This window comes from Melanerpes formicivorus, unplaced genomic scaffold (assembly GCF_026170545.1).
Source record: "Melanerpes formicivorus ecotype bairdi unplaced genomic scaffold, bMelFor1.0.p_v2 SCAF_15, whole genome shotgun sequence".
Classification (NCBI taxonomy): Eukaryota; Metazoa; Chordata; class Aves; order Piciformes; family Picidae; genus Melanerpes; species Melanerpes formicivorus.
Window position 1 is genome coordinate 1,131,547 of NW_027142367.1, and position 14,546 is coordinate 1,146,092.

General features: G+C 47.5%; 1 protein-coding gene across 1 annotated transcript in view; it reads right to left on the minus strand.

Annotated features, from left to right (window-relative positions):
* Nucleotides 1–6,057: 6,057 nt before the first annotated feature.
* Nucleotides 6,058–14,546, minus strand: part of MOCOS (molybdenum cofactor sulfurase) — a 244,289-nt gene continuing 235,800 nt past the window's right edge. Inside the window, exons 10-12 of the mRNA XM_068147762.1 lie at nucleotides 10,867–10,948; nucleotides 8,114–8,212; nucleotides 6,058–6,064 (exon numbers count right to left, since the gene is read on the minus strand). Of these exons, the coding sequence (XP_068003863.1) occupies nucleotides 6,058–6,064; nucleotides 8,114–8,212; nucleotides 10,867–10,948 (188 nt within the window). The remainder of the gene's footprint in view (nucleotides 6,065–8,113; nucleotides 8,213–10,866; nucleotides 10,949–14,546) is intronic.

Consider the following 14,546-nt stretch of genomic DNA (forward strand, 5'->3'; position numbering starts at 1 on the left):
GGACTAGGGGGAATGGAAAAAAATAGGAGTGGGTAGATTCAGATTGGATGTTAGGAAGAAATTCTTTCCCATGAGGGTGTGGCAATGCCATCGACGAACAGTGTGAGCAATCTGGCAGTGCAGGCCTAGAGCCTGACATGTTGGCAGGCCATGCTCAGCATAAGTGCAGAGCCAGCTAGCAGTGTGGCAAAACAGTGCTGTGCCTGCAGTATGTAACTAAAACAGGACACTGGTAGCTATAAACACAGAGAGTTATCTTGTGGAACAACAGAACATGCATCTGCATCAACAACCTCGCGTGTCATTAGTAGTTGGACCAATAATCTATAATAGTGCGATGTGTGGTCACTCCTGGCAACCAGTGGAGCTATGCCACAAAGCACTCCAAGTTTATGTAAGTTGTAGAAGTTCCCTTGCTACGCACTTCTGGCTTTCCCTTCTTCTTTGCTTTACTTTACTGTGCTATACTCGCACCATAGGCCTGCAACACTGGAACAATAAAGGGACAATACTCGATCATCTTGGTCAGCTGTATTGACTTCAATCTCCATCGTCAATATGAGGGTGGTGAGACACTGGAACAGATTGCCCAAGGAGGTGGTAGAAGCCTCATGCCTGGAGGTTTTGAAGGCCAGGCTGCATGTGGCTGCTGTAGTGTGAGGTGTCCCCTGCCCATGGCAGGGGAGTTGGAACTAGATGATCCTTGAGGCCCCTTCCAACCTAACAATTCCACGATTCTATGATTTTATTCGCTTTTTGCCTCGACTTCCTCACTCATCTTCCTATTATGCTATTGTGCTTCAGTGTGTTACAGTTGGTTCCCCTAGCTAGGTAATTTATAGAACAAGAAATAAACACAGCTGAAGTCTGTATATTGATCCCAAAAGATATAATACATATATTTATGCACAACAGGATCGCTTCACCTTGTTTTTAACTATGCCTTTATCTACTACTATGGATATCCTTCCCTTGGTCTCTGGTATTGTGGCCTGTCAAAAAGAAGGCCATGGCCTTTCCTATTTCAGCAGTTCACTAACCTTGAACATTTAGGCTCTTCTACAACATCAGTAACCTTAACATCACTAGCTTCTGCTTGAATCTCTCCACTGTTAGAGATTTGTGACAGTTTTAGGCTGTGCCTTTAAGAAAGGGACAGCTACAGAATTCTCTAGATGAAATGTTTAGGTGTAAAAAATGAAAACAAAGATAATTCTAAATGAATTTCATTGGTAGATCAGTAGAAATGTTACTTTAAGAATTTAGTCTGAGTTCAGCCTGTTCAGTTGCTTTTTCTCTTCTCTTCTTGGCTGGGGTGCATGCTGGTGACCTTGGACTGATGAGATAAGAAAACTAACTTCTCTAACAACTGCTTTGCACTAATGAAATTTCCCTTAACATCCATTTCTCTTTTAATCATTTTTCTGTCCAATTAGCCTTGGACAAGAAAGAGGGGAGGAGAGAGGGGTTTGGGGGAAACCAGGGGGTGATTCTCCTCCGGAGGGAGTTTCTATGTTACGTTCTTTCCGGCGTGTTTTTGTATATACTGTAAAGACTTTTTATTTTGTATATAGAATAGAATAGAATAGAATAGAATAGAATAGAATAGACCAGGTTGGAAGAGACCTTCAAGATCATCGCGTCCAACCTATCACCCAACACCGCCTAATCAACTAACCCATGTAACCAAGCACCCTGTCAAGTCTCCTCCTGAACACCCCCAGTGACGGCGACTCCACCACCTCCCCGGGCAGTCCATTCCAATGGGCAATCGCTCTCTCAAAATCATATTCATTGCATTTCATTCTCCTTGTGAAATACAGCTTTTCATTCACTTCTCTGACTGAGTTTAGCTGTGTTTTATGTGATGGGAGGATTGAACCTTCACACTACCACAAGATTATATTAGAAAGCCATGTCCCGCTGCAGCACATGCTGATGGACAGCCCCTCCTGAAATGAAGGTGGGCACTGATGAGATGATTCACAGGGGAAACTTGGTCTCATTAAATCTTTGTGGTTACAGTGAAATTAAAATTCCTCATGTGACTGCTTGTGGATTCTACACCACATGCTTTTGTGAGCTAGCTCAGTGAAAATTCAGAGCAACCATCTAAGCCCACAGTAAGACAGCAAATTAGTGATTGGGAACTGCCTTGGGTTGGGTTTTGTTTCGAATAAAAGCCTTTTAAGAAAGACTTGTCATCCCACTGCTTACCTCAGAAAATTTGCAGAAAAGATCCCAGACCACAGATCATCTCTTGTCCTACTGAAATGCGCTAGTTTTCTCCAGCTTCCTTATTTTGACCCTGAAGGCTCTTCTGCTGAAGTGCAGCACTGTTGGATCTCAGCTGTCTAGGAGCCTCATCAACATTACCCACTCGTTCTGTCTTACTTCCTGCCTTTTTTTATTTGCTAATCACAGTCCACTCCATGCAATTTGTTTTCTGTCTTCCCTTTCTTTGACTTTCTATCCTTTCATTCTCCTCAGAACTCTTAAGCAGTTTGCCATGAAAATTTCCTATTTCATACATTCAAAAAAGACAATCAGTTCCATGAAAGACAAAATACAATAAATAATATGGCAGCCAGTATATGCACACAGAGAAAGGTAACTTGGGCTATTTTACAGCCTGTAGTAGATGGGCTAACCATGGGGAGGCTAAGGATGAGTCAACACTAAGGGAAGAGGGACAGATGGTTAAAACAAATGACTGCTGAGCGAATTCCACTGTCTAAGGAAAATACACTCCTGAGAAAAAGATCGTCTTTACTATCTGTCTAGTAGAAAGGAAAATAATTTCCCACATGTCTCTACAGGGCAAATGGCCAAGTCTTCTAATTATTTGTTTATGTGTTACCCTCAGAGAAGCAAATGTAGATGGCTACAAAGAATTATTACATCTTGGTTAAAAGAAGAAACTTTTAGGTGGACTTACCAAGAAACTCAGTGAAAAGGAACTTAGTAGAGAATGCAAATGTACTTTGGAAGTACATTTCTGCTACTCAGAAAACTCAATGAGGCTGGGAAATACTTAGGAAATATGATAGATAAACACTTTCACTAACAGGGAATTAATTTGTTCATAATGTCATATTTTATGGAAGTGGTGTGTCTCTTGATTAGAGTTAATGTTATTTCACATACTGACCAGCAATCGAGAATGGGAGCCAGGAGACCTGCATGGTTAAGTAGGAAACTGCTGGACAAACTCAAGTGGAAGAAGAGAGTCTACAGATCATGGAAGGAGGGACTGGCCACTTGGGAGGAGTATAAGACTGTTGTCAGAGGATGTAGGGAGGCAACTAGGAAAGCTAGGGCCTCCTTGGAATTCAACGTTGCAAGGGAGGTCAAGGACAATAGAAAGGGCTTCTTCAAATATATAGCAGGAAGACCTAACACTTGAGGCAATGTAGGCCCAGTGCTGAATGAGGTGGGTGCCTTGGTGACAGAGGATACAAAGAAGGCTGATTTACTAAGTGCTTTCTTTGTCTTCATCTATACTGCTGGAGACGGACCTCAGGATCCCCAGACCCCTGAGGCCACAGAGGAAGACATGACAAAGGAGGAGTTTTCCTTGGTTGATGAGGACTGGGTTGATACGGACCAGGCTAGGGAAGAATTAAGTAATCTGTACATTCATAAATCTATGGGTCCTGATGGTGTGCACTTGCTAGTCCTGAGGGAGCTGGCAGAGGTCATTGCCAGACCACTCTCCACCATCTTTGGTAAGTCATGGTGGACAGGAGAGGTGCCTGGGGACTGGAGGAAGGCAAACATCTCTCCAATCTTCAAAAAGGGTAAGAAGCAGGACCCAGGTAACTATAGACCAGTCAGCTTCACCTCCATCCCCAGAATGGTAGTGGAACAACTTATCCTTAGTGCTGTCCTTAGGCATATCAAGGACAAGAGGGTTTTACCAAGGGGAAATCATGCTTGACCAGCCATGGTTTGAGAGTATAACAAGGTAGACAGATGATGGCAGAACAGTGGCTGTGGTTTATCCTGACTTCAGTTGAGCATTTGACACTGTCTTCCACAGCATCCTCACAGCTAAACTGAGGCAGTGTGGCCAGGTAGTGAGGTGGATTGAGAACTGATTGAAGGAGAGAAGTTAGAAACTGGTGGTCAATGGGACAGAGTCTAGTTGGAGTCCTGTATCTAGTGCAGTCCCTCAGGTGTTGGTAGTGGGACCAGTGCTGTTCAATACATTCATCAGTGACCTGGATGGGGCACACGATGCACTGTCAGCAAGTCTGCTGATGACACCAAACTGGGTGGAGTGGCTGACACACCAGAGGGTTGTGCTCCCCTTCAGTGAAATTTGGACGGGCAGGGAGAAATTTAATGAAGTTCAACAAGGGCAAGTGTACAGTTTTGCACCCAGGAAAGAACAACCCCAAGTATCAGTATAGGTTGGGGACTGACCTGCTGAAGAGCAGTGAAGGGGGAAAGGACCTGGGGGTCCTAATGGATGGAAGGCTGACCATGAGCCTGCAATGTGCTCTTATGGCCAAGAAGGCCAATGCCATTCTGGGGTGGATTAGAAAGGCTGTGGTTAGTAGAAGTTCTCCTTTCCCTCTACTCTGCCTTGGTGAGGCTGCATCTGGAATATTGTGTACAGTTCTGCACCCCACAGTTCAGGAAGGATGGGGAACTGATTGGAAGAGTCCAGCACAGAGCCACAAAAGTGATTAAGGGAGTGGAACATCTTCCTTACAACGAAAGACTGAGGGAGCTGAGGGCTCTTTAGCTTGAAGAGTACACTAAGGGGTGACTTCATTAATGTGTATAATATTTGCAAAGGATGAGTGCCAAGAGGATGGAGCAAGGATGTTCTCAGTGATGCCCAATGACAGGACAAGGGGCAAGGGGTGTAAGCTGAGGCATAGGAATTTCCATGGAAACATGAGGAAAATATTTTTACTGTGAGGGTGATGAAACACTGGAACAGGCTGCCCAGGGGTGTTGTGGAGCCTCCCTCTCTGATCTCCTTCTATGATCGGATGACCCGCCTGGTGGATGTAGGGAAGGCTGTGGATGTAGTCTACCTGGACTTCAGCAAGGCCTTGGACACCGTCCCCCACAGCAAACTCCTGGACAAGCTGTCAGCTCATGGCTTGGACAGCAGCACTCTATGCTGGGTTAGGAACTGGCTGGAGGGCCGAGCCCAGAGAGTGGTGGTGAATGGTGCCACATCCAGCTGGTGGCCAGTCAGTAGTGGTGTCACCCAGTGCTGGGTCCCATGCTCTTTAATATCTTTATCGATGATCTGGATGAGGGCATTGAGTCGATCATCAGTAAATTTGAATACAACACCAAGCTGGGGGCAGGTGTTGATCTGCTAGAGAGGCTTGCAGAGGGACCTTGACAGGCTGGACAGATGGGCAGAATTCAATGGTATGAGATTTAACACATCCAAGTGCTGGTTCTGTACGCTGGCCACAACAACCCCATGCAGTGCTACAGGCTGGGGTCAGAGTGGCTGGAGACCAGCCAGGCAGAGAGGAACCTGGGGGTGCTGGTCAATGGTAGGCTGAACATGAGCCTGCAGTGTGCCCAGGCAGGCAAGAGGGCCAATGGCATGGTGGCCTGCATCAGGAACATTGTGGCCAGCAGGAGCAGGGAGGTGATTCTGCCCCTGTACACTGCACTGGTTAGGCCATACCTTGAGTACTGTGTGCAGTTCTGGGCCCCTCACTGTAAGATAGACATTGAGACTCTTGAACGTGTCCAGAGAAGGGCAACGAGGCTGGGGAGAGGCCTTGAGCACAATCCCTACAAGGAGAGGCTGAGGGAGCTGGGGTTGCTTTTTTTGGTTCAGTAGCTGATAGGGACCGCTCGTCCGGAACCGCTCCGCTTAAGCTGTGAGTTTCTCAGGGCTTTTTTTGCTTTCCTTTCGGGGCTTCGCGGGTCGGGAGGACTCCTGGTAGGGGGAGGAGCCGGCAGGATCGTGCTCACGTGAGCCTGCATGGGCACGGGAGCCTGACGTCGGCTGCAGCAGTTTTAAAAGCTGCCCGGGCTGTGCGCGCGGCGCCATTGTGGTTCAGTAGCTGCCTATCGGCTGGGTGAGAAAAAAAAACAAACAAAAAAGCCCAAAACAACACCCCACCCAAACACAAAAACCAAACCTTAAACGTTGCATCATGGTCGTCACTCGGACGAAGGGTAAAAAAGCAGCATCTGCCCAGACAGAGCTGTTTTACCAACATGCTGGAGTCCAGGCTGCCAGCTGCAGAGAGTGCTTCAGCCTGGCACTTGGAATAGAGGGGGTGGGAGAGGACAGCTGTGTCAGGTGTGAGCAGGTGAATTTTCTCCTCAGCCTGGTGGCAGAGCTGAAGGATGAAGTGGCCGAGCTGAAGGAGGAGGTATCTAGGCTAAGGACAATAAGGGAAAGTGAAAGGGAGTTAGACTTGTGGGAGAAGGCTCTGCAGATCTCCCCTGCTGACGGAAGGGTTCCTGGAGGCGGAGAGGGATGGATACAGGTCCCTGCCAGGGGTGGCAAGAGAAATCCACCCCGACCCTCTCCTCCTCCTCTGCTGCCCTTGCATAATAAGTATGAGGCCCTGCAGGCCGAGGGCAGAAAGGATGAGAGGGCTGAGGCTGAGGAGCAGGCATCCAGAGGGTAGCCTAAGGCCAAGCGGACCCCACCAGCTGTAAAGACCAGCTCCGGGGGGAAGCCTAAGCCCAAGCGGTCCCCACCAGCTATAACGACCAGCTCCACAAAGAAAAGGAGAAGGGTTATAGTTGTTGGGGACTCTCTCCTGGGGGGTACTGAGGGACCCATATGTCGTCCCGACCCATCCCACAGGGAGGTCTGCTCCCTACCAGGGAGCAGGGACATTGCAAAGAGACTCCCTAAATTAATCCAGCCCTCTGACTATTACCCTCTGCTGGTGATACAGGCTGGAAGCGATGAGATTGACAGGAAGGGCACCAAGGCGATTAAGAAGGAGTTCAGGGCCCTTGGACAACTGATTGATGGGGCAGGAGCTCAAGTGGTGTTCTGCTCAGTTCCCTCAGTGGCAGGGGTGTACACTGAGAGGAATGGGAGGACCCACACCATCAACAGTTGGCTCAGGGGATGGTGCCAGAGGCAGAACTTTGGATTCTATGACCATGGGACAACTTTCACCGCACCTGACCTGGTGGGTCCTGATGGGGTGCATCTATCTAGAAGGGGTAAGAGAGTCCTGGCACTGGAGTTGGCAGGGCTCATTAGGAGGGCTTTAAACTAGGTCTGAAGGGGGTGGGTGAGGCAATCGGTCCCTCTGCAGAGGTAAGAGTAGGGCACAAGGTAGGGTCAGTTGAGAAGTCAGGAACCCAGCTGCAATGCATGTACACCAATGCACGCAGCCTGGGCAACAAGCAAGAGGAGTTGGAGGTCCTAATCCATCAGGGCGACTATGATGTAGTCGCCATCTCAGAAACTTGGTGGGACAGCACCCACGATTGGAGTGCTACAATGGGGGGTTACAGGCTCTTTAGGAGAGACAGGCGAGGGAGAAGAGGAGGAGGGGTGGCTCTGTATATTAGAGAGTCACTCTCTGCCACACAACTTGAGGTGGAAGATGAGGTAGTTGAGAGCCTGTGGGTCAAAATCAGAGGACAGCCTAACAAGTCTGACATCCTGATTGGAATCTGTTACAGACCACCCAACCAGGATGAGGAGGCTGATGACGTATTCTACAAGCAGCTGGAGGCCGTCTCAAGATCATCAGATCTTGTCCTTGTTGGCGACTTCAACCTCCCAGATATCTGCTGGGAACTTCATTCAGCAGGGAGGAGGCAGTCCAGAAGATTCCTGGAGCGAATGGAGGACTGCTTCCTGACACAGCTGTAAAGCAAGCCTACCAGGGGACAGGCTCTGCTTGACCTGCTGTTCTCCAATAGGGAAGGACTGGTGGGAGATGTGACCATGGGAGGCTGCCTAGGGTGTAGTGACCACGAGATAGTGAAGTTTTCAATATGCAGGGAGATAGGGAGGAGCACCAACAGAACCTTCACCTTGGACTTCCGAAGGGCGAACTTCAGCCTGTTTAAGAAACTTGTCTGCAAAGTCCCCTGGGTACCAGCCCTCATGAACCAAGGGGTTCAGGGGGGTTGGACCTACTTCAAACAGGAGCTCTTGAAGGCACAGGAACTGGCGGTTCCCACGTGCTGAAAGGCAAGCTGGTGGGGAAGGCGACCGGCCTGGATGAGCAAGCAGCTCCTGGAGGATTTAAGGGGAAAGAAGAGGCTGTATCACCTTTGGAAGGAGGGGAAGGCTTCTCGAGGTATGTTCAAGGAAGCTGTTAGATTATGTAGGAATAAAATTAGGGAGGCAAAGGCCCAGCTGGAACTGAAGCTGGCCACCACAGTTAAAGATAATAAAAAACATTTTTATAAATAGATTAACAATAAGAAGAAGGGCAGGAAGAACCTGCACTCCCTAGTGGACCTGGAGTGGAACACGGTGACTGAAGATGAGGAGAAGGCTGAGGTCCTGAACACCTTCTTTGCCTCAATTTTTAACAGCAAGGCAGGAGGAGTTCAGGACGAGTGGCCTCCGGAGCTGGGTGATGGGGCCGGGGAGCAGTGTAATGCCTTGGAAATCCATGAGGAATTAGTTCAGGACCTGCTGAGCCACTTGGACACTCACAAGTCCATGGGACCGGATGGGATCCATCCTAGGGTGCTGAGAGAGCTGGCAGATGTGCTAGCTAGGCCACTCTCCATCATTTTCCTCCAGTCCTGGCTCACAGGTGAGGTCCCAGATGACTGGAAACTGGCCAACGTGGTCCCCATCCACAAGAAGGGTCGGATGGAGGAACCTGGAAACTACAGGCCGGTCAGCCTGACCTCAGTGCCAGGGAAAGTGATGGAGCAGATTATCCTGGCGGCAATAACTGCGCACCTGAAGGATGGCCAAGGGCTCAGGTCCAGCCAACATGGATTTAGGAAGGGCAGGTCCTGCCTCTCCAACCTGGTCTCTTTCTATGATCAGGTGACCCGTCTGGTGGATGTGGGGAGGCCTGTGGATGTGGTCTACCTGGACTTTAGCAAGGCCTTTGACACCGTCCCGCACAGCAAACTGCTGACTAAGCTGTCAGGCCGTGGATTGGACCACTACACTCTGTGCTGGGTTAGGAACTGGCTGGAGGGCCGGGCCCAGAGAGTGGTGGTGAATGGTGCCACATCCAGCTGGCGGCCAGTCACCAGTGGTGTCCCCCAGGGATCTGTGCTGGGCCCTGTCCTCTTCAACATATTCATCGATGATCTGGATGAAGGGGTAGAGTCAGTCATCAGCAAGTTTGCAGATGACACAAAGTTAGGGGCAGATGTTAGTCAGTTAGAGGGTTGAAAGGCTCTGCAGAGGGACCTCGACCGACTGGACAGATGGGCAGAGTCCAATGGGATGTCATTCAACAAGTCCAAGTGCTGAGTGCTGCACTTTGGCTACGGTAATCCCATGCAGAGCTACAGGCTGGGGTCGGAGTGGCTGGAGAGCTCCCAAACAGAGAGGGACCTGGGTGTGCTGATCGACAGCCACCTGAATATGAGCCAACAGTGTGCCCAGGTGGCCAGGAGGGCCAATAGCATCCTGGCCTGCATTAGGAATAGTGTGGCCAGCAGGAGCAGGGAGGTCATTGTGCCCCTGTACTCTGCTTTGGTTAGGCCGCACCTTGAGTACTGTGTCCAGTTCTGGGCCCTTCAGTTTAAGAAGGACATTGAGACACTTGAAGTGTCCAGAGAAGGGCAACAAGGCTGGTGAGAGGCCTTGAACACAAGCCCTATGAGGAGAGGCTGAGGGAGCTGGGATTGTTTAGCCTGGAGAAGAGGAGGCTGAGGGGTGACCTGATTGCCCTCTACAACTACCTGAAAGGTGCTTGTAGCCAGGAAGGGGTTGGCCTCTTCTCCCAGGCAACCAGCACCAGAACAAGGGGACACAGTCTCAAGCTGCGCCAGGGGAGGTTTAGACTCGAGGTGAGGAGGCAGTTCTTCACCGAGCGAGTCATTCGTCATTGGAAGGGGTTGCCCAGGGAGGTGGTTGAGTCATCGACCCTGGAGGCGTTCAAGGGGAGATTGGACGTAGCACTTGGTGCCATGGTCTAGTCATGGGGTCTGTGTTGATAGGTTGGACTCAATGATCCTCGACGTCCTTTCCAACCTAAGTGATACTGTGATACTGTGCTTAGCCTGGAGAAGAGGAGGCTCAGGGGAGACCTTATTGCTGTCTACAACTACCTTAAGGGAGGTTGTAGACAGGTGGGGGTTAGTCTCTTCTCCCAGGCAACCAGCACCAGAACAAGAGGACACAGTCTCAAGCTGCACCAGGGGAGGATTAGGCTAGATGTTAGGAAGAAATTCTACACAGAGAGAGTGGTTGCCCATTGGAATGGGCTGCCCGAGGAGGTGGTGGAGTCACCATCATTGGAGGTGTTTAGGAGGAGACTTGATAGAGTGCTTGGTTGTATGGTTGAGTTGATGAGGTGGGTTGTCAGCAACATTACTGTCAAATGAAGTAACTGAATTCTAGGGTCCTGCTGAGGCCCCCAGACACCATTGGGAATTAACTAGGGACACCTTTCTATTTTCTGATCTGTGCAGCAAGTAAAACAGTCTCATGTGACTTACTGAGTAATCACAGTCTCTTTTACCATCCTTCTCCTTCTTTTCACTTCTTAATATTTTTTTAGCATTTTCTATCAGAGATGCCGGGAGTGCTGAATCTAATGGCATCTTCTCCCACACCACTAAGTCATTAATTACTTTCCACCCTCCCCCTCTTTTCTTAAGGCCTTTTGCCCCTGTGTGTTCATTCATTCACATCCTTAATGTCAGTGCAATGATTTTCAGCTTCCATTCCTCTCTGCTCTCACTCACCTGTGTGAACAGACTTTACTCTCACAGATCACAGCCTCTTTTCCAGGAGTTTCTCCTAGTGATACAGATATTGGGTCCATTCCTAGATGGGAGGAAAGCAAACCATATATGAAATCCCCCACATTTATGCAGAAACATGAAAAAAGTTCTTAGTTTTGCACGCATTCACAATTACAGCAACCTCCCAAACACAATGAGACATTTTCCTCTCCTTCTGCTAGAATTATACTCTCTGCCTGCAGGTGGCTCCAAATGATAATGTAAAGAGCAAATGCTGTGGAAGATCTTGTACCCAAACCACATTAAGGAATATACAGATTCAGCTTCCAGTAACTTCATTCTTTGTGTATTTCAGGCGAGGAAACTGGTGCAGAATTACTGCCTTAGTCAAGGGTTCTGTTGAAAGGATGACGCTTTTTAGTCTGGAGAGGAGAAGACTGGGAGGGGATCTAATAAATGTATATAAATATCTGAGGGCTGGGGGTCAGGAGGGAGGAGACAGGGAGCAACAGATGTGAACTACAGCACAGGAGGTTCCACCTCATCATGAGGAAATACTTCTTTACTGTGAGGGTCATTGGGCACTCGACCAGGCTTCCCAGAGAAGTTGTGGAATCTCTTCTGGAGACTTTCAATACCCATCTGGATGCATTCCTGTGTGACCTGTGCTAGATTATATGGTCCTGCTCTGGCAGGGGGTTGGACTCAAAGAACAGTCTAAGATGCTCCAGGGGAAGTTTAGGCTTGAGGTGAGGAGAAAGTTCTTCACAGAGAGAGTTGTTAGCCATTGAAATGTGCTGCCCAGGGAGGTGGTGGAGTCACCATCCCCGGAGGTGCTCAAGAGGGGATTGGACGTGGCACTTGGTGCCATGGTTTAGTAGTCATGAAGTGTTGAGTGACAGGTTGGACTTGATGACCTTTGAGGTGTCATCCAACCTTTATTGATTGTATGATTCTATGATCGTCAGAGGTCCCTTCCAACCCCTAACATCCTGTGATCTTCTGAGTGGCCACAACAACCCCATGCAGTGCTACAGGCTGGGGTCAGAGTGGCTGGAGAGCAGCCAGGCAGAGAGGGACCTGGGGGTGCTGGTTGATGGTAGGATGAATATGAGCCTGCAGTGTGGCCAGGAGGGCCAATGGCATCCTGGCCTGCATGAAGAACAGTGTGGCCAGCAGGAGCAGGGAGGTCATTCTGCCCCTGTACACTGCACTGGTTAGGCTGCACCTCGAGAACTGTGTCCAGTTCTGGGCCCCTCAGTTGAGGAAGGATGTTGACTTGCTGGAACGAGTCCAGAGAAGGGCAACGAAGTTGGTGAGGGGCTTGGAGCACAAGCCCTATGAGGAGAGACTGAGGGAGCTGGGGCTGCTTAGCCTGGAGAGGAGGAGACTCGGGGTGACCTTATTGCTCTCTACAACTACCTGAAGGGGGGTTGTAAACAGGCAGAGGTTGGTCTCTTCTCCCAGGTAGCCAGCACCAGAACAAGAGGACACAGTCTCAGGCTGCACCAGGGGAAGTTCAGGCTGGAGGTCAGGAGGAAGTTTTACACAGAGAGAGTGATTGCCCGTTGGAATGGACTGCCCTGGGAGGTGGTGGAGTCACCGTCATTGGAGGTGTTCAGGAGGAGACTTGACAGGGTGCTTGGTTACATGGGTTAGTTGATTAGGTGGTGTTGGACGATAGGTTGGACGCGATGATCTTGAAGGTCTCTTCCAAACTGGTTTATTCTATTCTATTTTATTACTGTTTCGTCCCCTGTAGAAAATCAGGGGATGAGGTTAATCACTGTTGAGTTGGGTTTTCTTGGAATGGTGGGATGGAGTGATCAGAAAGATGGAAGATGGAGGGCAGTGTCATAATTTAAAGATAAAATGAATGGAAACCTCTAAGGAGAGAATTATTCTCATCTGTCTATCTCTCAGTTTAAACCAGATAAGCAATTCCTCCCTGGTAGAGATCTATTTTAATAGTTTATTCCACAGGTTTGTTATCTTGAACAGAATGAGTCTCAGAGATGGAAGACTACTGGGGTTTCCTAGAGCTAGACTGTTTTCCTTTCTGTTAATTGAAAGCAATAATCTGAAATGATGTGTGGCTGTAACGAATCCAACACTTTTCCATTACACTGCAACATAAACCAGGAAAGACTGATCTTATCTACCCCAGCTTTACATCAGCATGCTTCAATTTCACTAATTAGTTCCTTTTCATATCATTGTTGTGGAAATAAGAATCAAGAATCTACCAGCTCTGTGATATGGTGGAAATCTATTTTATTTTATTTTTTTTATTTTATTTTATTTTATTTTATTTTATTTTATTTTATTTTATTTTATTTTATTTTATTTTATTTTATTTTATTTTATTTTAAGTTTAGTTTAGTTTAAGTTTAGTTTAGTTTAGTTTAGTTTAGTTTAGTTTAGTTTCTTCCAAAGAATAATGAAATGTAGTTCAGGCTTACTATATCCCAATTATCAGTTCTGTTCCATGCAAGTTTTCAATACAGAAAGACATCTACTCCACTTTTAGCCAAGGATGTTAGTATACTTCTGAAGTGAAGACAGAAAGGCTGAGTTCACTTAGGAAAATAAAACACATAAATAATAAATGCATTGGACTTGCCTGCAACAGCTTCAAAAAGAAACCAATGTTACCATGTTGTAAATGAGAACAAATACTCCAGTACTTTGAGGAGGTTAAACATTAGCCTCCTTCCTTCTGGAAAAGAGGAGTTTGGAAGGTTTCATCCTGCTACTGAGGGAGCTGGGGTTGGTTAGCCTGGAGAAGAGGAGACTCAGGGGTGACCTTAGTGCTCTCTACAACTGCCTTAAGGGATGTTGTAGACAGGCAGAGGTTGGTCTCTTCTCCCAGGCAACCAGCACTAAAACAAGAGGACACAGTCTCAGGCTGTGCCAGGGGAGGTTTAGGCTGGAGGTTAAGAAGAAGTTCCACACAGAGAAGAGTGATTGCCCATTGGAATGGACTGCCTGAGGAGGTAGTGGAGTCACCATTACTGGAGGTGCTCAGAAGGAGATTTGATAGGGTGCTTGGTTCCATGGTTTAGTTGATTAGGTGGTGTTGGATGATAGGTTGGATGTGATGATCTTGAAGTTCTCTTCCAAGATATTCTATTCTATTCTATTCTATTCTATTCTATTCTATTCTATTCTATTCTATTCTATTCTATTCTATTCCATTCCATTCCATTCCATTCCATTCCATTCCACTCTATTCTATTCTATCTTTAGCTGTTATGCACTTTAAAAATACTTTATAAGCAAGACATACTCAGAAAATGTGTTAAAATAGAGTGCCAGGGCTTGGAAAAAGCTTTGCTTTTGTACACCAGCAAGTGCATTACATTTTCATTGAGCAGCACACATATTACAGCCATGTTTAGGTCAGTTAAACATTGTTAATTACAATTTTATTCTATCCCAAGAGGGGGAGAAAAAAAAATAAAAATCAGAATATTGCCAGTTACTAAAATGTAAAAGCTGTCGTTCTTCACGGTCATTTGCTTGATAATAAAATTCACAGATGTGCTCACAGTATTAATACATATTGAAAGAATCTTGTCTTTATAGCTCCTATTTTTGGTCAATGAGACTGAAATATAAACTATTCATGTGTATTCTTTCACCAGTGCATGCATTTAATCCCCATTATTTTTATTGGC